A 21,612-nucleotide genomic window follows, 5' to 3' on the forward strand; every position below is an offset into this window, starting at 1 on the left:
ATGCATCACACAGATTCACAAAACAGTTTGCACATGCAGACGCACATACACACAATACCTAGAAATGTATTTGGACATCTCCAGAGAGATGCACATATTCTCATACATGCAAATGCCATCCTTAGTCCCCATCACTAGAAATGCTCCCACCACAGGGACCTGATAGGTGGCTGGCTATGAATCCAGAGGCTGAACTAAGCTCCAGGCTGGCCCAAGGGACAGTGAAAGGGCAGAGGGACCGCCGAAGCCTGTCTGTCATCTTCCTGTGTGGGGAGGTAGGGGTGAGCAGACCCTGCATGCCAAAGGAGCAGTCTACAAACCCTGACCTGGGACCCTCAAGGAGGGGCCTCCTCCTAGCTTCTGGAGGTGGCTCCCAGGACTGAGAATGTGGGGGCGCAGGAGGGAGTCTTTATGTCCCCAACCTGAACCTCATCCCTTTGCTGAATGTTGGGCCCCCTTTGCAGCCCCATTCAACATTGCCCCTGCAACAGGCCTGCCTGTCCCCCAGAACTCATATCTCTTTAAGACCCTTCACTGAGACTCACACACCTGTTCATTCACAAGATGGGGGGGCCACCCAGACACCTCAATGTATGCCCCCCACCTGGAGGATCCTCACGTTGCTTCGCCCCTGCACCCAGCCTGAAGACACCAGAGAAACCCCCACACCTCCAGCCCACAACCCCAAACTCACGGGCCACACCTACAGGCCTATGGAGGTAGATACCCACCTGGGTGAGCCCGCCTCTAATGTGGCAGCCCCATCACTAGGGAGGACCTCTCCAGGAGCCTCTGCCCCCACCCAAGGCGGCTACGCCCTCCCTGAGGTGCGACAGGCACCTACCTCCTTCTTCACAGTGTGCAGCATCTTCTGCCCTGTTTTGCCCCTGGGGGACAAGCTAGAGGGTGCAGGTGAGCATGCGGTGGGAGCAACTGGGGCTCGCCTCCCTCCCACCTGTGCCCACCTTACCGGCAGGGTCCATAGCCGTGGCTTGGGCAGCATCCTCTCCGCTCCGGTCCTGTTGCAGGTGGCGAGTGCAGCTCTTGGGCTTGGTGCACTGCTGCAGTTGTGTGGGGCGGGGCAAGAGCCAGGGACCACCCAGGGCATGACATCATGGCCATGTGGTCCAGCACTCATGAAAATACCCACCCCAGACCCCCAGACAGGAGGATGTGCTGAGCCAACCTGCCCTGGCCCACCTGCCCCATGCCCAATGCCCTTGTCCACTTGCTGCTTGGGGTAGGGTGAGCAAGCATCCTTCACGGAATCTCTGATGGGTGCCAGGCCAAGCAAGTTGTCTAGAGACAGTGGGGTTGCTTCTGCCATTCTCTGAGTGTGTATCTGCACTCTCTTTTTAAAAAACATTTCCTTTCATTTTTATTAAAGCATAGAAAACTTGCATTGAATCAGGATATATAATACAAATTATGGTGACCTTCAAACCTGGCACAAAACATGGCCTTTTGGGAATGTGCATATATAAAAGTGTGTATTAATATGTGTACCAGAATGCAGTGCAGAAGTTAACTGACAGCCCCAACATGAGTGTCTCCACAGGTTGATCTGCTCTGTGGACTCAGGAAGCTCTTGGTTTTCCAGCATCAGTGGTGAGCCCAATGTGAACAAGGCTGACTCTGAAAAGAAGCCAGGAGATCTTGTATTGGAAGGCTGAACCCCCATGAACACTAAAATGTCACAAGTGTGGCATAAAACAAAAATATCGCTGGGAAGGAGGCAAGAGGAAGACAGGTCATTCTTATTTTCCTAACAACTACAATTTTAAGGAACTATATATCAAGACATAACCAAATGTTGACAAGTGGCAAATGCTTAACTGCATTCTTTTCTTTTTCTTTATGTGTACTGGGGATTGAACTGAGTCACTCAAACTCCCAACCACATCCCCAGTCCTATATTTTATTTAGAGGCAGGTTCTCACTGAGTTGCTTCCCATCTCACCATTACTAAGGCTGGCTTTGAACTCTCCATCCTCCTGCCTCAGCCTCCTGAGCTGCTTGGATTATGGCATGCACCATTGTGCTGAGCTAAGCTGAGTTAAACTGAGCTAAGCTGCATTCTTAAAGTCAGCAACAATGGGATTTGTATTCTGAAACAGGGTGGTCGAGGGACACAGGTCCAGAGGTAGAGCAGTTCAAGTGAAAGAAATAGTAAGTGCAAAGGCCCTGAGGTAGGAGTGTGCCCTCTGAGGGTGACAAAGAGAGGAGACTCATGGGTCAGGAGTGACATGAGCAAGGCGGACCACAGTGGGATGTGCACCAGAGGGCTGGTGGCCAAGATCCTTTTAGGGCCTCAAAGACTGCTTTGCAGTGCTGCCAACACACCCAGGCTTTTGTCTTCCCTTCAGAAGGATTGAGGGACAGCTCAGAGAGTGCCCTTTTCCTGCAGAGGTAGATCCAGAATTCTGTCTTTTCAATTCATCAGTGGCTGGGATCTCTGGTTATAAATCACAGAGTCAATTTTGGCTTCTCTGGGCAAAAAGAAATAAACTGGAAAGATGACAACTGTTCCCAGAGTCCATGGGAGCCTGGGGATCTCAGAAATGGGATGAAATCAGGGTAGGTCCTGAAGGCCAGAAAGGGGGGCCCTTGGAAATTTTCACCTGGCAAGGACAGTTGTTGGTGTGCTCCCACTCAGGGAAACAGAGCAACGTATGCTTAATGTCTGCGTTCCCTGACTTGAGACCTATGTCTAACCCTCGGTTGGAAGAGGGAATCCCCCACTATGCTGAGACCCCAGGAGACTGAACAATGGGAGATGCTAGCTTTTTTTTTTTGAGAAACACACTCCATTTATGTATGATCTATAAAAATGTATAAATGCATTCTACTGTCATATACAACATATTAGAACAAATAAAAAATAAAAAATAACAAAATAAAAAATTGAAACTTTAGCTCAAATTTTTTGTTTGGAAACAAAAAATGTTTTCTTTTAGTTGGCAAGGAACCTTTATCTTATTTATTTATATGTGGTGCTGAAAATTAAACCCAGTGCCTCACACATGCTAGGCAAGTGCTCTGCCACTGAGCCACAAACCCAACCAGATATGCTAGCTTGACAGCAAAAAATTAACGATGTTATAGTTTTGATCTGCAATGTCTGCCAGAACTCATGTGTTGAAAGCATGGTCCCCAGTGCAGGAAGGTTCAGAGATGCGGATCTTAGGCAGCAGTGATCAGATCATGTGGACCCTGACCTCATCAGTTGCCTAATCTATTTGATGGATTAATCCATTGGTAACTGGATGGACTAATGGGAATTGGAACCTCATTGAGGAAATAGGTCACTGGGCACCTGCTCTGGAAGGCTGTCTTGTTCCTGGCCCCATTCTCTTTCTCTCTCTTTGCTTCCTGGCTGCCTGGAGTTGAGCAACTTGGCTTCACCTTACCCTTCCACCAGGTTTCTGCCTTGCTGTTCGCTTCCTGTGAAGTGAATCCTCTGAAATCATCAGACAACACAAATCTTTCCTCCTCTAATTTGTTTGTGCCAAGTAATTTGGTCACAGCTACAAAAAAACTGACTAACATAAATAATAATGATGATAATAATAATATTGCCATAGATTGAGGACCTGCTATGTTCAGGGCAGTGTGCTGAGGCCTGTGGGTTTTGGCTGCATGACTCCATTGAACTCCCCCTCCCCCATGGTCCTAATGTCATAGATGAAGAAAACCAAGAAAGGTTTTTTTCAGGTGCATACAGCAAGCAAGCAGCAGCTCCAATTCTGACCACAGGCCCCAGTGATTAATCTTGCTTATCTGCACCCTTAACTCTACTGGGGTACTTTGGAAAAGAAGAGTGCCTAAGCCTTCCTCTAGGAGCCACTTTTCAAAACCCATGCTTTTCCTTTTTGGACCAAGCATGGAGTCTAAGAGGCTGACTTGTGCTGGTTCTCCCTTGATATCCTGTAAATTTTCCTCTGAGATGAAACACTTGATGGGTTTCAGCTTTGGAGCCACAGGAAGATGGGCATGGGTGGAACCAGGGACTTTCAGGTCCTGATTTCAGAGCCAGGTGGCTGCCACTAAAGTTGGACCATTCATCACAAGGGCACCATCTCCTAAGATCAGCTTAGAAAGAGTTGGGATATTTTTCCTAAAGAACAACATCTTCCTCAGGATCTGAGCATCCCATGACCTGATCCGTGCTGTCCTGGCACAGATTCATATCAGCATAACGGAGCTATGGCGCAGTAGCTTAGCCCTTATAGGCCTCTGCTTCCTGCAATGTCCCTTCAGCGCCCTCTACAGAGGATGCCCACATTATGCACAGTGTAAATGGGAAAAGGTTTAAAAGCCAGGCTGTCATGGAGGAGCAAGCCTCCAAGGAAGGAAATAATTAAGATCAGAGCCAAAATTAATGAACTTGAGAGAAAAAATAATAATAAAATAATAATAATACAAAGAATCAATGAAACAGATTTGTTTCTTGGAAAAGATAAACAAGATTGATAAACCCCTATGCAAACATAACCAAGAGAAAAACTGAATTTATAAAATTAGAGATGAAAATGGAATGAAAATCACCATAGATATCACAATAATCCAGCAGATCATTGAGGACTATTTTGAAAATTTGCACTCCAAAAACACATTGGAAAACCTAGAAGAAATGGTTACATTTCTAGATAAATATGACCTACCAAAATTGAATCAAAAGGAAACAGAAAACTTAAACAGACCAATAACTTGTAATGAGATAGAAGCAGTCATAAAAAACCTTCCAACAAAGAAAAACCTGGACCTGGATGGACTCCCAGTAACAAAAACCTTTAAACAGGAACTAAGGCCAAGACTCTTCCAATTACTCCATGAAATAGAAAGGGATGAAACACTTCCAAATTTTTGAAGCCAGTATTTCACTCATACCAAAACCAGATAAGGACATATAAAGAAAAAAATCTACACACCAACATTCCTGAAGAACTTAGATGCACAAATACAGGATGTGTGTTTTCTCTCATACATGAAGATGGAGAAGAAAAAGGAAAAGAAAGGTGGGATGGACCTCATAGAAATAAAGAAAGATCAGCAGAGAAAAGGGACCAGGAGTGGGAGGAGCTTGGATTTGTGGAATGATATTGGCCAAATTATTTTATTTTTGTGCATGCATGTATGAATATGTAACAACAAATACCACCATTATGTACACCTATCATGTACCAATGAAAATAAGAGGGAAAAGATAAGGATTTTCAGGAAATCTCATTTTGATCCTAACCACAACCCTGGGACTGGGACAGCTGTTAAAATGGATAAGTGTCAGAATTCACATTGAACTGCTGTTCTGGGGGGTGTCAATCAGCCCACCCTTTAAGATGAAATCACGGCCAGGAGGTTTTTATGTCATAAAGTCCAAAGTGCCATTTAAAGGAACACTAGCACTAGTCTTTACCAAGTGGCAGCTTTCTGTGGCATACTACGTGGTCCTCTGAAAATTAAGTGTCCCAGTAGATGTGAGAAGGGATGGAAGTCCAGTTAACTGAGAGGTGGAAAACCTCGAGGTGAGGATCAACAAAGAGCTGCTCCTTGGCACTGCATGAACCCCTCTCTTTTGGTAGCAATTATGAAGTTTTTATTTTTTCCTCATGGAAATTATAAATTAAGTATAGAATAAACTCATAGTGTATTCTGACTGAGGAGACATCATGGGTCTTTAGAAAGTCATTGTACAACCAGTCACCACTCTTATAAAACTGTCAGTCCAGATCAGGAAAACACCTCTTCTTGTCCCCTTTAATTCAGAGAGATGTATTGTCAGCTTCACATTGCCAACACCCTCTAAATTTCAGTGGCTAATAGAACAAACATTTGTGACTTTGCAGGTGGGCTTTGGTTTTCTCCTGGTCTTGACTAAACTTGATTCAGGCTGCCAATCAGGTTCAGTATTCCACCATGGGTCTCCTTTCTCTGGATCCAATAGAGCATGTTCCTCTATTGGCAAATAATGAAAGCACAAAAGGAAGGGCATGGCAGGCAAGGCCAGTTCTGGCACTTGCTGGTATCCCAACCTCCACAGTATTCTACTGATCTAAGTGCATCAGTCATGTACTAAACCAGGAAGGTGGAGAGGGACTCTTTTCTTCTGGGAGACACCTCAAGGTCACATGGTTCAGAAAGAAACACTAGAACAACAGTTCTCTCCATCCCACATGACTGACATATCTGCTGCTGCTGTCTCTGGAATACAACACTATTGCATATTGTTGACCCTAAAACCTGTCTGGACCTATGCCTCTCCACCTACATGGTGCTATATTGTAATAAACCAATCAAAAAACACTAAAAGTCAATGCAGCCAACCTACCATACATCCTCGCTGTGCAGCACAACCCAGTGTAGAGGGTTACAGCCCACTGTAGAGTCACAGCCCACTGTAGAGGGTCAGATGTTTCCTCTCCTGATCCTGATGCTGGCTGGGAGCAGGGCTCCAGCCAGACCAGCATAGTGAGAGAACATCATACTATCTATCACAGGTTTGGGAAAGGATGCAAATTCAAAATATGGTCTTTACTGAATGTGTATCATTTCTGAATCTTTGCAGAGTCAAAAAATTCCAAGTCAATTGGCCAGGGGCACCTCCCTGGTGCCAGCCACAGTCATTCCCTGATCTTGCTGGACTTGTGAAGAGGCGGTGGAGAGGCGGGAAGAGGTGGGCCCCTGGATAGAGGGACAACTGGAGAAGTTAAATCAATCCACAGAATGTGAGGGAGAATGAGGAGACAGGGCAGAAGGGGCAGAGAACAAAACTGGAGCAAAGCCAATGACAATCAAGGTCTCAGCAACTACAGTGGTGGTCGTAGCTGGGCCAAGCGCCAAAGCAACCCCTCCCCTGAGGGCCAGGCCCTAGAGACCAGGTGAAGTATCTCTCCCTTCAGGGCTTCAAGGGAAGAGATGGGATTGTTGCTGACCTATAAAATGGTGGCATCCAGGGCCCTGGCCCATGTTCAAATCAATATTTATACGTAAAACAGGAGAATGGTGTGCTAATAATATATTAAATAATATATGCCAAATCTTAAGCATCTACTCTAAACTACACTAATGAAGTTTCAGTGACCTTGAGGGCTGAAGAATTTCCATCTGGTAAGAACTCTTGGGCTGGGTTTACAGAGCAGGGTTGTTGCAAGTGGACTGTGACCAGGATCACAGCCTTTGCACAGCAGTCCCTGCAACAGTGCTGAGGAAGCAATAATTGGCTCCTGTGAAAGAACCCAGCCAGGAAGAGGGCTGGAAGCTTGCCCAAACTGGGGTGCCAGCTTTCATCTTTCCCTTCAGACCCCCAGTTTGCTTGGGGACAGTGAGATGTTCTCTCCCATTATATCCCAGAACATCTAAATATTTTTTAAACTAAATACTCAGAGAATGTCTTTTTGACCTTGTGAAGGATTAAAATGCAAGAACACAATTTATGTCCATTTTCTCTGGGGTTCAGAGGTGGTTTTTTTTTTAAAGCATGCATGCTGGGACATTCATCAAAACCATTTTCTAGAAAGGCTACTATGAATTGTACCTTTTTGGGGAGACGGTGAATATGAGTGTGGGGAAGGAGAGATGGAGGAGCAGGGACAGGTCATAGAAGGTGATTTGTGGCTTTGGGGAGAAGTTTCTATAGCACAACCTTATCCTGCCAGTCAAGGGGATTTATTCTAAGAGAAGTGCTTTTTGAAGAATGGTTGCCATTGTAATATCTACCTTGACAAGGTGTTGATTTCTCTGTAGGTTTTAACTTTAAAAATAAATTATTTAATGGTATGCCACAGTAGTGTTCCTTAGAGGAAATTGTCCTCAAAGCTAAGAAAGGGAGTAGGCACATATTGGCTAAGGCTGTTAACTAGAAGCAGTGGAGTCTGTTATGCTCATGGTATAAGTGTTAAGACTGCTCTTTTTATTTTCATAATTATGCATATTTAGAACACTGTTTTGTTTGTCCCATTACAAGAAAATTTACATTTCTAAAAGAAAGCAACCTCCCCAGTTCATGTTGTGTGTTAACTGTCAGAGCTGTATACTTTAGTCATTTGTATATCTCTTCATACTGTAGTGGTTTCTCCTTTTTTATTGACTGATAAAGTATACTGATTATAAGGTTATTTGGTACTTGCCTTAATACCTTAAGTGTAATAAAAACTGTTTATGAAAAAGAATTCTATGTCAAACTGTTGTCAGTTGGGGACTGCCTGCACTCCCCAACTATTTTATAATTCATGCATATATTATTTTTATTTGATATTGCATTACTTCAATATATTTTTGGTGTTACTATATCTTACCAACACTCCTCAGTGTACCTACTGTGGATATGACAATGTTTTCTTGCTAGGACCCTGAAGAACCCTGCATTCCATCAAGAATGGAGTTCAACAAGAACTAACAACTTCCTCTGGCTCCAGTTTGGTTTGGAAAAGAACCAGATTTACAAAAATAGCACCCTCATTGAGCTCATACACTACTCTGTGCTCTGCACTCAACTCTTTGTGTGTGTGACCTCATATAGTATGTGACCTCACTATAACCAATCCAGGTTGGATGTTTTCTTATTATTCCAATACAAGAAAACTGATAGAGTAGTAAAGTGATTGGCCTGAAGTCAATCAGGTAGGAGACTGAAAAGACAGGATGTCAACTAGCTTCTCCTGGCTTCGCAACACTTTCATCTTGCACTTCCCAGCTTCCTATTGCCAAAAAAAAAAAATGCTTTGAAAATATAACCTCATACATCTGCACTCCATCTTTGTGAAGAAGGTTCACAGTGCCCACTTGGTGGGAGAGAAAACTGAGTCTCAGATAATTGAACCTAATTCTTCAGATTTTCTTAGTTATAAATTTACAAAGCTAAAATACAAATCTAGTTCCACCAGAATCCAAAATCCATCCTCCTTCCACACAGCTCATGGCTGGTCATATCTACTCTCTTACCAAGGCTCCATCCTGAGCAGGTCCCAGAAGAAACTCTGCTGGCTCTGACCACAGCCCCCTAGACAGAGATTGGCCTCCTCCATACTTGACATCATCTCTCCTCTGATTGCCTCTTTCCTTTACAGGCTCTTCAAGCTCTCCACTCCTGTGTCAGTTGTTCAATGACATCAAATGTCATTCATGTTTTTACAGGTGTCTGAGGAAGAGAAAATTCATATTGATTTTAGAATGACTCAAGATGTAAATGACGGTCATGATTAACTTGGCCACCCTAAAAGGGGATGGTATTGACTTGACCAGGGGTATAAATCTCATGATGACCCAAGAAACTCAATTATAGAGCAGCCAAAGGTCTATGTAGATCCTTAAAGTGGCCACAAGCTACCTGAAAATCTGGGTACCACCTCATCTAGAGCAGTGCATAGCCTCTATCTGCTGGATCAAAGTCCAGTGACTTCCTTTGGAATTGGATTAGGTGTGAAAATAGCTCCTATGCCATTTGGTTATAAAAAGTGGTAATGATGATGAAGATGATAATGCAATAGCTAATATTCATAGACCACTTTGCATACATCACTTTATTTTGGTATTCACAAAGTCTCTTCACTGGCTGTCCTACTCAACTGCAGCTGCTACAACAAAATACCTGAACCTGGAATGTTAAAAAACATTTATTTTTTTCTCTCCATTTGGGAGGGTGGGAGTTCAAGGTCAAGTTTCTGGCAGATTGAGCTTCTTGCTCACAGCTGGCTGCCTTCTCACTGTGTCCTCATTTGGCACAGAACACATGAGCCCTGGTCTCTTCCTCACCTTTTAAGAACACTCACCTCATCTTGGCAGCCATGCCCCCATGGCCTTATCTAAATCTAATTAATTCCCACAGGCCCCACTTGTCATGGCATCACACTGGCATTAGAGATTGAAGATAAAAGTTAGGAGACACAAACATTCAGTAGGGAAGCCATATGGGATCCTGGACATGTTTTGTAGCTTCTCTGTACTTCTGTTTCCTCATGAAGAACATGGGTGATATTAACACCTAATCTAGGTATATGTGTATGTGTGTGTGCATATCATTATATTCAATTTAAAAACAAATTACTATATGATATTTGCAAGCAACTCTAGATGTTTTTAGAACATGAATATACAACTCTAAGTATCCAAATATAAACTGAACCCAATTTTAAGAAAAAATTTTAGTGTGGGAATAAATAATTCCCAGTGAGAGAATAAAAATAGGGTTTTGTCCTGATGATATAAACTCTAAAGGAGATCAAATACATATTCATGAAATTTATCTTGATAATGTAGAAGCAATTATATATTTATATTATGCATAATATGAGAACTATGTATTACTATATTTGCTTCCACATTTCAAAATCAACTGTTAACTCAATTTTTCAGTCATTTCCAACATTGATATTTTCTTATGTCCAAAGCAAAATTTTGAATCTTCATAGGCAACTTCCAGGACTCTAGGTTCTGTTCCATCTAAGAAGAGGGAGAGAAAGGTCTTTATGAATAAGGACAAGGTTGACAACCACAGTGAAGCCTTTGCGTGGCTTAGTATATGTGCAAGTTCATCCTCTAGGTGTATATCTGTGGTCACCGCAATGTACATTCCTTTTAAATGACTGCACAACACCTGCATGCAACACCATCCATACACTCAAAAAGGTAAGACCACATTCAAGGAATCCTGGTCAAATCTGAGTTCAATTTCTTTAATATCTGCTTTCCTGGATTTCACCATGTCACCTCTTATGTCAATATGTCCCCACCCTAACTGTACATAGCATGTCAAAATGACCTTCTTGAGAAACCCCCACATTAAGCATTCCTAAGGACTCCCTCTTTCTCATGGGAAGGGGAGCCCATCTAGAAGTAAAACATGAAGATGGTACACCCCAATGACAATGATGAGGGTCCCCTGGGTGCTGGAATCCTTCTTTATAGGCTGTTTTTATAATTTTTATAATTGATGTTTTAAACAAGCAATAAAGACTGTGTTTAACTTTGTTATTGTAAATTAAAGAGCTTGACCAATCTCAGTCTCCAGGACCTCTTGGGTGTGGCCAAGTTTCCTCACCCCCTTCATCCAGGCAGTCAGCACCCCTGACTCCAGAGGCAGGCATGATCTAGGAGGGTATCCAGATTTCTGCCCTATGCAGCAGGAAAAGGGGTCTGAAAAAGGACACTGAGAAATTCCCAACCTGAGAGCCTGTGGGGAGGCCGATGGTGGGGGACACACCCTATCTCCCAGTCATTTTCCCAACAGCACTATGAATTCACTACACTCAGGCAAGTAGTGGTCCTGGCCACTCCAGAGGAAGATTCAAGATAAGTGCCAGCTCATCTGTGCTGTCATGGGGAGGTCCTGCACATCAAGTCTAAGGCTCATGTTCTTGGCAACCCCACCCCAACTTTTTCACCCACTGGAAGAGGAGTGCTGGTCTGTGGCTGCCCACTGCTCATCTGGGCTATGAGTGATCCCTCTCCATCCAGGGCCCTGGTCCCCACTAAAGCCTGCCTGGCAGCACCACAAAAAGGGTCAGGGTCAGGGTCAGGAGGATGCACCTCCAGGAGTAACAGCACCAGGTGCCATAAGCACCAGTGACACCCCCACCCTGAAGGCTGCACCTGGGATAACGCACCAGCAGTGAGAGGACCCGAGGAGCACCCATCTTGGACACCGGTCCCAGCTGAGGCCCCCTCCTGCCTGGCTCCTCCAGGCACTGCTCACGATATTTTACCCAAACCAGAAACTCACCCAGCACTCCACCCATGATGAAGAGTGGCAGAACTTCACAATCAAGGGTGGTGGAGCATGTACAGCTGCTCAGTAGGTTATGGGAAGCTTGAACTCCAAAACTCACACCTAACTTTGGCAGGGTGTCCTTCCATCCACAGGAAGTCAATACCCATGACAGCTTGAACCTCCCAAGAGTGAACACTGAGGGGATCTCTAGGTCTGTAAAGTGTCTGTGTTGGATTGAACTGGTCAAAGGTGAACAGGTCTTACACTGTGGAATCAGTAGGAGGCCTACTAGTGTCCCCAGAACAGCTAAGCAAAGACACACTCAAACAATTGGAGAATCTTGATACCAAAATCTAAGAAAGCAGCCCCAACATAAATAAAACCAGATCTTGTGAGCACACGAGCTGAGGTATTCTGGCATCCCTACAGAGGAAAAGGACAGTATACCAGGATACCGGTCCCTCCCAGCCTGCCCTGCTGAAGTCTTTAGTCAGAGACTGGGGGCACTCATGCTCTGTTCTCAGCAGCTGTCCCCTCCAGTGTTCACAGAGTAAGTGTAGGAAGACAGTCCCTGATCCCAAAGCTGCCACCACCAGGAAACTTGCTTCCCAGCAGTTTTCCTTCTGTCTGTCCAGACCCTTGCAGGACAGCAGACAGTTCTCTGACAGTTTTGGGGTGGGGCATGGGCAGAGGGATTCCTGCCATTGCAAGAGCTCCAAACCTAGCTATCAAACCCACCACCACCCACCCTCACCAGATTAAGACTAGGTACAAATGCTGGATCACACCTTCACTACAACAATGAAGGACAGTGTCCTGTCCCAGGCACAGCAAGTGAGATCCTGGCAATGCCATCCCCGCTTGTTCACTGGCTGCACACCTGCACAACCAGTCCAGTGCTAGCGCACCGCCTGTCTCCTATCCTTGCTTCTCACTTAAGAGCCCAGGGCGGCTCCTGCTGGCAGCCCTACTCCAGCCCACCACCCTGTCCCACCCTTGGTGGCATGTGAACATTCATATTGGGGACTGCACCATGTCTGCCTTTCCACAGAAGAGACCCCCCCCCAAGGAGGCATGATCTGTCCTTGTACTGGAGGCACAGGAAACATCAGCCAAAACCCCCATGTGACACCCTTGTCCCCACCTGCTCCATGCCCCAAGAGCCACCCTCTACCTGCCAGTCAGAGGCTACTCAGCCCTCCCGCTGCCTGCCACCTCCACTGGACTCCAGCCCCTTGTGCAGCCATCCTGGCCACCTCTGAGGGGAGGAATCCCTGCCATTGCCACAGTTGGTCACCCTCAATCAACATCTACAACCCTTTCCAGAGGATCAGGAAACCTCAATGGGTCAGCTGGTGGACCAGCAGGCTCTGGTTCCAAAACCCCAATGCCCATGCTCCACAGTCCCCCCAGGATTGAGGCATGATCCAGGCATGCAGTTTCTGCGACAGTCCCTCTTGCATCCAGTACACACATGTGAACCTTTGCACATGTGCATCCATACCTAGCACAGCCATACTTCGTGCCCTCTGTCAACAGTTTTCTGCATGTGCCCAGGGTTCTCTAATCATTACCTTCCATAGCTGTGTCCTGGTAACAGGTTTCACTGTTGTTTTTCCTGAAGCCAAGTGGGCCACAGTAGAGGAACTCTTTGCAATCACTGCTTGCATTTCCAAATAGCATCTTTAATCACTGCCATGGGTACGTCCCAGGACAAGCTTTGTCCCTCACCATTGGCCCCAAGGGACTGGCCAGTGTCATCCTGCATAAAGCCCTATCACAGCTCCAGCAGACTTCCCTACTCTGGTTGGCTGCTCTGGTCTGCCTGGTCCCGCAGGGACACTCAAAGGTCATCCTGCTGCTGGCCTGCAAGGGCACATTGGTGGTTGAGTCAAGTGCCTCCTAGGTGCTTGTCCAGGGTCCTGAGGACCGTTCCACACTTCCTGGGAGACACGGACATGTCTTCCATTCTCTTCATGCCAGGTCTGGTGAGGAAGATGCTGTTGTCTGCTGCACCTTCCACTGATTCCTGCAGCACAGACCATCAAATCATCAAGGAGATGCCTCATATGGCACAGGAGCAGAAAGGTGCTGCTTGCCAGCTTGCAGCACCAAGGCCTATATGAGATCACTGTCCAGGGAAGACTGTGCACGGAGCCCCTAGAGACAGTGGCCAAGGGAGCCTGAGAAGGAAGAAGACTCTGAAGAAAGAAAATATCAGAGGGGGAGCTCCCCTGTCACTGGAGGAGCACAATCTGCCTTCAGGCCCCTAGTGTCCCATGGCTGCCTGCCTTCCTTTGTGCCCAGGCCTGGGGTTTTACAGGGAAACCTCTGCACCCAGAGCTCCCAAACAGAGCTGGCATCTCCCAGTCTAACTGTATGACCTCCTGCCACAAAAGAAATGCCATCAGCAGCTCAGACAGCTCCACTAGAGGTCTCCCAGGCTTGAAGAGGAGGGCTCCAGGCCCTTCCAACTGTGAGCTTCCCCTGGGATGCTCTTCATCCCCAGGGATTCCACTGAAGAAGGTCCAGAATCAGAAGGTGGCAGAAGGCAGGGTGGGACAGCCATTGCCCAGGAAAAAGTATTCATGTACTTGGGACCCCAGCCAGCCATGAAAATGAGTCTCCTTTGCTGCCTTACCACTGAGGGGAACCTCTGAGGCTGCCACCACCTCTGGTAGTGTCCTGTCCAGTCACTGCTGAGGACCTAGACTGGGAGAAGGAGTAAGTTCTGCAGCACATCAACCACTGATGGGTGAGATCCAGGCCATGTATGACAGCAGTACCATGGCTCCCCACATCCATGCATGGGACCCTGCTGCATTTGGGAGGGGTCAGGCCTGTGGCATCACTGGACCTTAGCCAGAACTTGCCCCACCATGCCAGTACCACCACTGTGGCAGCCTCCACACCAATGTGGGTGGGCTCTGCTGTCTTATCCCAGAGACACCCTCCCACCTCCAATCTTAGTGTCCTCTTCCTCCCCACCTTGCCAGTTGCTTCTCTAGCCTTTCCTCCAAGACCCTCTCCCAGCACATTGGCATGCTTGGCTCCATAGCCAGTAGCTCCCTTTGGGGCCATCCTCATGAACACCAGTTTGCCTTCTAAGTCCCTCCATCTGGGGCTTCCATTCAGCTAGTGTAGGAGCTTCCTCCTCTCTCACCAGGGCCCAAAGCCCAACAGGACTCACAGAACCTCACAAGTGGACAGCACCAGCAGACCAACTCCAAGGGTGCGGCAATAGGTTCTGTTTGGGAAGCAGCCTGTCATCCCTGGAGCCACCATTCCACCAATTCCTGGGGCTCCTCATGGGAAGATGCCCATGTCCCTCTGCTTTGCCAGCCCTCAGTCTGGACACCTGGCAGCTCCAGATCCAGGGGAAGCTCCAATCCCACCATTGGCTGTAGGCCCCCCAGCCTTGGCCAGACCAAAGCACTCATCCCTTGGGGCTGACACACATAGAAACCCCACCATGGGCTCCCATGCCAGCACCCAGGCACATTCTGCTGGCAGTCAGGTTGCAAGGCCTGCTGGGGCATCAAATACATTGGTCTTTCCTTCTGCAGCTGCCCCCCAGAGGCCAGGGCCTGTGGCCAGAATTTGTCCTGAGAACAGACAGCTCCAGTCAACCTGTGACAAACAAGTTACATCCACTTCCAGGCTGACAGAGTTAGTTACGTCAAAGACAACTGGAAGGACAGACTTGTCCCCAGGCCTGACTACTCCCAGGACAGCAATGAGCATTTGCACACAAAGTAGAGGGATCTCCCCAAGTGGAGAGTACCATGGGGCAAGCTTGGAACAGAACAACAGTGCCCTTTCCCTGAGCACTACCACTGCACCCAGAAAACACAAAAGAAAGAGCAAATGGGGGCAAGGAAGCACTGGAGTTCCTACCCTGAATGCCACCCCCCAACACCTGCCCAACACCTAGGCTCATCTCAGGGGACCAACACCACCTGAGGAAGGCTACTTCTAGTAGCTCATCTGTCCCTTTGACATCAATGAGATCTGAGAGCCCAGACTTGCTCCCAGATCTCATATCAGCCTTTGGGAACATGTGTATCTCTTCTCAAAGAGGAGGGACACCAAACAACAGACAGCAACCTGGGGCAAGCTTGGGACACAGTACCTCCAATGTCCATAGGTAGAGCACCACCATGGGGACCAAGGGGCAGAAGGGAAAGTGCAAATCAGGGCAAGCAAACACTGTTGTTTCTATAGTACTGCCACCCCCAAAGCCTGCCCTGCAGAAACCCTTAGGCTCTCCTGGGGTACAAGGACCCCCCCCCAAGAAAGACCTCCTCTACTTGTAGGTCTGCTCCCATACCACAAATGGGATCTGGGAGCTCAGACTTGGTCCCAGGTCTGACATCTCCCAGGACAGCAATAAACACCTGCTCAAAAAAGTAGAGGAACCCCAGAAATTGGAGAGCAATATGAGGCAAGTTTGGGAGAGAACACTAACAGTGCCCCTGGCCAGAGCACTACCACTGTTCCCCAAAAAACAGAACAGAAGAAAATGAAGACAAGGAAACACTGGAATTCCTACTCTGAGTGCCACCCCCCAACACCTGCCCAACCAGGGACACCTAAGCTCATCTCAGGGGACCAACACCACCCACAGAAAGGCTACTTCTGGTAGCTTGACTGTCCCTGTGACATCAGTTTAATCTGGGAGCCCAGACTTGCTCCCAGATCTCATATCAGCATTTGGGGCACAAGCATTTGGGGAACTCCAAGCAACAGAGAGCAACCTGGGGCAAGCTTGGGACAGAGCACCTTCAGTGTCCATAGGTAGATACCACCATGGGGACAAAGGGACGGAAGGTAAAGTGCAAACAAGGGCAAGCAACCTTCCTACATTTACTGCCATCCCACAAAGTCTGTCCAAGGAGAACTCCTTAAGCTCTCCTGGAGGAACCAGCACCATACACAGAAAGGCCACCTCTACTTGTGAGTCTGTCCTCATGCAATCAAAGGGATCTGGGAGCCCAGACTAGACTCAGATTTCATATCTGCCTTTGGAGCCATGTTCCTCTCCTCCCAAATTGGAGGAACAAGAAGTCCAAGACAGGGCTAATGGGGCAACTTGGGCTTCAACTCCTTCGGTCCCTCTAACCAGACCATCTGCTTAGTGACCACCTTAAATGGGAGAAAGAACAACTCTGTTCCTGGGGCCATGGGGGGGCCACTCTTAAATTCTCCCCCTGCAGAAACCCCCAATCCACCTTGGGGCACCAACACCACCATAAGAAAGACTATATATTCTTACACCCATACCCTTGCCTCTCACCCCAGCAGTTCTGCATCTCTTGGGTGCACAGTAAGGAGGACCGACAATGTATTGCCCCAGATTTAACAAGAGTTCTGTTGTAACTCCTCCAAATGTTTTTTCTGTCCACAGTTGGTAGTACTTCTCCCCATGATATGCCTGGTATTCAGATGTTTGGTCATTTAATGGTGTCCTTGAGGTCTCTTCTGTTCCTTGTTTTGTTCCTATTTCTTGTCCTCATTGCTGTCTGAAGGTACTAGTTTGGCAAAGTTGTCTTCAAGCACTGACATTCTGTCTTCCACTTGATCTGGACTGCCATGTCTTTCACCTGTGGTTTTACATCACATATTGAACTTATGCTTTCCTAGATTACTATTTGATTTGTTTCAAAATCTCTCTCTCTCTAGATTGAAGTGCTCATTCACTTTCTGCCTTATTTCCCTTCATTCTTTCAGCTGTTCTTTGCATTCTCTTGGATTACCTTGACCTTTTCAAAAGGTCATTCTTCTGACTGGTTTGTCTGGCATTTCATTCACTTTAAAATTTTTGGTATTGACCTTGTTTTGTGAAATGTCTTTTGTTTGTGGTAAAATTTGCACTGCTGCTTGGGTGGATGTCTCTTCTGGTTCTTTTTGGATCTTAAGCAGGGATGGAACACAGAGGAGCTTAAGCACTGAGCCATGCACCAAGGATAGTCTCTTGTTTTCAGTTTCAACCAAACTATCACTAAATTTTTAGGGCATGACTAAATTACTGAGGCTGACTTTGAACTTGTGATCCTCCTGCCTCAGGCTCCTAATCTGCTTGAATTACAGGCATGCAATACCATGCCTAGCTCTCTCCCACTTTCATTCAACTCACCCTAATAAGCAGCCTTGTCTTGTTGCTGTAGGCTGGTGATGGTTTGGTGTGTTGTGTTGGGTTTCACTAGAAATGTACTCCATGGCCTCTTTTCCCTGCTGCATCTCCAGCTGTGACTAGTGAGGACTGATCCTGGGCATTGAGTTCCATAGTGTGAAGAACCTGAGTTCTCTGTTTGTCTAGAGAGAAGGGGGCCCTGTGGTAATACAAGGATGTGATGTTGACAGTAGGGTCATCTTGCTCACATCCCATGTGGACTAGGTATTGAGTACCCATCAGAGGGATGGCTGTGAAATAAAAAGTATGAAAGTAATATATCAGAAAATAAGACAAAAAGGCAAGAATATTTTTAAAGCAGGGGTGTGATTGGTTGAGCTGTCCAGAAGGGTGTGGTTCTAACAAAGAAGCAGCCTGTGATAGATTTACTTATAGTGGTACAGATCAAAGGGGATCAGTAGATAAAAAGTTTCATTGTGGGTGAGTCTTATTTTGGTGCTTGCTTCTCCATGTGGCAGGATCTTGCCGTAAACAGGTTCTTTGGCTCCAAGGCTGTGTTTGAACTTCAGCTATGAGCTAGAACAGGGTGGCAGAGAGAGATGGGCATTCTCGCCCCTGGGAATTTCCACATGGGAGTTCCCAGAACAGGGCTCCACTGCCTACTGACTAAAATATTGCTCATTGAACACAGGGCTCATAGATGGTTTCCCACATATCCCACTTCTTTAATTTTTAAATGCAAGTGGTGGGCAGTTACTTTGAGTTCCCAGACCCTTGTTCTCAGGGTACCACAACCTATTATAATGACACAAAAAAGAACTAGTAGCAAACATATCATTCCAATAATATTCCATGAAGAATGTTTCAACATATTTCCAGGATTAAAGCCATTTAATTCATAAAGTATTTGTTCAACTAGTAATGCAGGGTCCATGCTGTTTATCATGCTTTTGTGAATATCCTGGATGTTATGATGTAACTATATGAGCTTCAAGCTATTATTATTACGATGCCAAATTCCCATTAGATGATTTTTAGCCTTTCCCCCATCACATTAGGAAGTATTTTATTTGGCTGCAGTGACATAGATATAGCCAGCATGGCTTTTAATTCTTTGTTCAAGTTTGAGGGAAGAAAGCTCATTAATGATATTGATGACATTAACCTTGAAAGCATTTAATTTAGTCTGAATATTTTCATCAATATTTACTTAACTGTACAGGGCTTTGGAAGTATTTTGAGCCAATTTATTAAGAAAATGAATTTAAGTTACATTTCTTACAAGTTACTGATATTTATCTCTTTTTCTCCTTACTCTTACATTTCCAGTAAATAAAACATGTGGAGAATGAATGTAGGCTGACAGGCCATAGCAGGAACTTTCCTTGCAGTTCCTGTCCCTAAAGTTAAGTATGGGGCCATGTGTAAGATGGAGAAAATATGAGGCAACACTTAGATGCCAGAGATCTTTCTGAATATTAGCCTCCTTTATGGTTAGAACATTACTAACAAAGCCTCCAGGGGTCATAGTATCCTGACCCAATGGACTATGCCTCCAGATATAGTGAATGTGGGAACAGATAGAAGCCTGAAAGAATACATTAAAATACATAAAAACCAAATTATCATCAAATAAGAAATAACTATTAGAATACAAATGTGAATTACTGATCTTTCTAGTGTAATATCAGTAAGTTTTCTGGTTTAATTTGGTCTTCAATGCATGGTTACTAGTAGTGCAAAGTAATACCCAAACAATAGGGAATAGTCTGAATCACAAGGAATTTCAAAAAATCAGAATGATTATATATCTAATCATATTTTGGAGTCTGAAAATAGTTCTAGATAGCTCAGTTAATTTTCTGGTATCTTAGATCTTCTACTTTATTAAATAATTTAAATCAAACATGGTTTCCTATAAACTCTTTTCAAGAAGAAGTAGTCCAGTCGTGGTGGCTCCTGAAAGGCATTTGGGGTGCACACGCTGTCACTCAAGCCGAGGAAGGAGCCAGACTTTTGGCCTCCAAATCCCTGCTGAACAGAAATGCGGTGGAGGGGCGAGACCTAACCTTACAGTACAACATCTACAATGTTGGTTCAAGTGCCGCATTAGATGTGGAATTATCTGATGATTCCTTCCCTCCAGAAGATTTTGGCATTGTCTCCGGTATGCTCAATGTCAAATGGGACCGGATTGCCCCTGCTAGCAATGTCTCACACACAGTTGTCCTGTGTCCTCTCAAGGCTGGTTACTTCAACTTCACCTCAGCTACAATTACTTACCTGGCCCAAGAAGATGGTCCTGTTGTGGTTGGCTCCACCAGTGCACCTGGACAGGGAGGGATCATGGCTCAGCGGGAGTTTGATAGAAGATTCTTGCCTCATTTTCTGGACTGGGCAGCCTTCGGGGTTATGACCCTTCCATCCATCGGCATCCCCCTGCTCTTGTGGTACTCCAGCAAGAGGAAATATGACACTCCCAAAACCAAGAAGAACTGAGTGGGTCTTCCACGGCCCTCCTCTCCCAAGAAACCAGGTGCTTTCCAGACTCCAAAGGGGATCTCAAATGCAATCTCTTCTCCCTTCGCCCTTGGCCACCTTCTCCTGGATTCTGCCCTGCTCTCAACCAGAGTGAAGGACCAGGCCTGGGAGTCTGTGAGAGCCTCAGTTGTTCCGCTGTGAAGCCATACAAACAGGAATGCCTTCAGCCCCAGCCTGGAGCCCAGAGGGCCCTCTGGGGCCCCACCGAGGTGCTGTTGGTATATCGCTGGCAACATGAACTCTCAGGGGTCCAGGAGAGGCCCTTTGGAGACTGCCTGACACCACCCCCATCCCCTATCATCCTCTCTCAGAAGAGGGTGAAAGATGAAATGAAAGCTGTGGGACTCAGAGGCTACCCAGTCTCTCTTCTGGGTTAGGGAAGCGCTTACCAAATGGGGTTTTCTAATAAAAACAAATGCCACACACTGAAAAAAAAAGGAAGTAGAAGAAGAAGAAGTGAAAGCAAAACACATTTAGTGGCAGTGCTACCCCACTAAGCCCTCCTGGCTTTGGACCTTCTGGAGGAAGTGACATTCTGCTATAACTCTCTTCCATCAGTCTTTGAAGATCAATCCAAAACATATCCATATCTTTTAGAGATTTTCTGTTGCACTGGCAAGGCATTTGTACATTCCATCCATTTAAGAAAGGTGAAAAATTCTATTGTAGTCAGTTATCGCAGTAAGACATTGGGGGATGTTCCATGGGAATGACTGACTTGTTATGAGAAGGTCCCATTTTAATAACTGGACATATAATCTAAATTTCAAGTGTTGGTATGATTGGCTTGCCTAAGTCCTCCCTATGCTGCCTTTTCCTCAAAAGTTGCCTTTTAATGGCCAGCATACTTATCATATTACATATAGGTACATTCCCACTGTAGCCAGCAAATTTAAATTCAGTGGTATGAATAAGTACAATATGTTTATCTGTAAATTCCCCATCATGTGGGCATCATTAGTAAATGCTGGGATGGATTCCCCAGTTCACATTACTGGGTTCATTAAGTGTGGACCTGGGAAATGGGTCCAGTGAGTCTCTCCATGGACTCTCCTTACCTGACAGCTCAACAAAGCCAGCATAGCTATAAACACTGTGGTTGGGATCTTATTACCTCCCTGTTGTTGACTTATTTGTTCAGGCTAATGTGACAGGTCCTTCAGCTGTCTCCAAGATGACACATTGGTTTTTCTGGAAATATAAAGCATAGCTTCTACACTATATAATCATTGAA

The 21,612-nt window shown here is 45.9% G+C and overlaps 1 protein-coding gene across 1 annotated transcript; it reads left to right on the forward strand.

Annotated features, from left to right (window-relative positions):
- The first annotated feature begins 593 nt into the window (after positions 1-593).
- On the forward strand, positions 594-20,815 carry LOC124961926 (translocon-associated protein subunit beta-like). Its single transcript, XM_047520973.1, has 2 exons — positions 594-912; positions 19,771-20,815. Exons 1-2 carry the CDS (start codon positions 594-596, stop codon positions 20,334-20,336), a joined length of 885 nt encoding a protein of 294 aa, XP_047376929.1. The 3' UTR covers positions 20,337-20,815.
- Positions 20,816-21,612: the final 797 nt, after the last annotated feature.

The sequence above is a fragment of the Sciurus carolinensis genome, chromosome 12 (assembly GCF_902686445.1).
Source record: "Sciurus carolinensis chromosome 12, mSciCar1.2, whole genome shotgun sequence".
Lineage (NCBI taxonomy): Eukaryota > Metazoa > Chordata > Mammalia > Rodentia > Sciuridae > Sciurus > Sciurus carolinensis.

What these genes read in the sequence shown, in the direction of transcription:
- LOC124961926 (XM_047520973.1), top strand. Translation starts at nt 594, where the DNA reads ATGCCCCCCACCTGGAGGATCCTCACGTTGCTTCGCCCCTGCACCCAG. An exon ending in GGACAAGCTAGAGGGTGCAG is followed by an intron (nt 913 to 19,770) that starts GTGAGCATGCGG and finishes ACTCTTTTCAAG; the next exon opens with AAGAAGTAGTCCAGTCGTGG.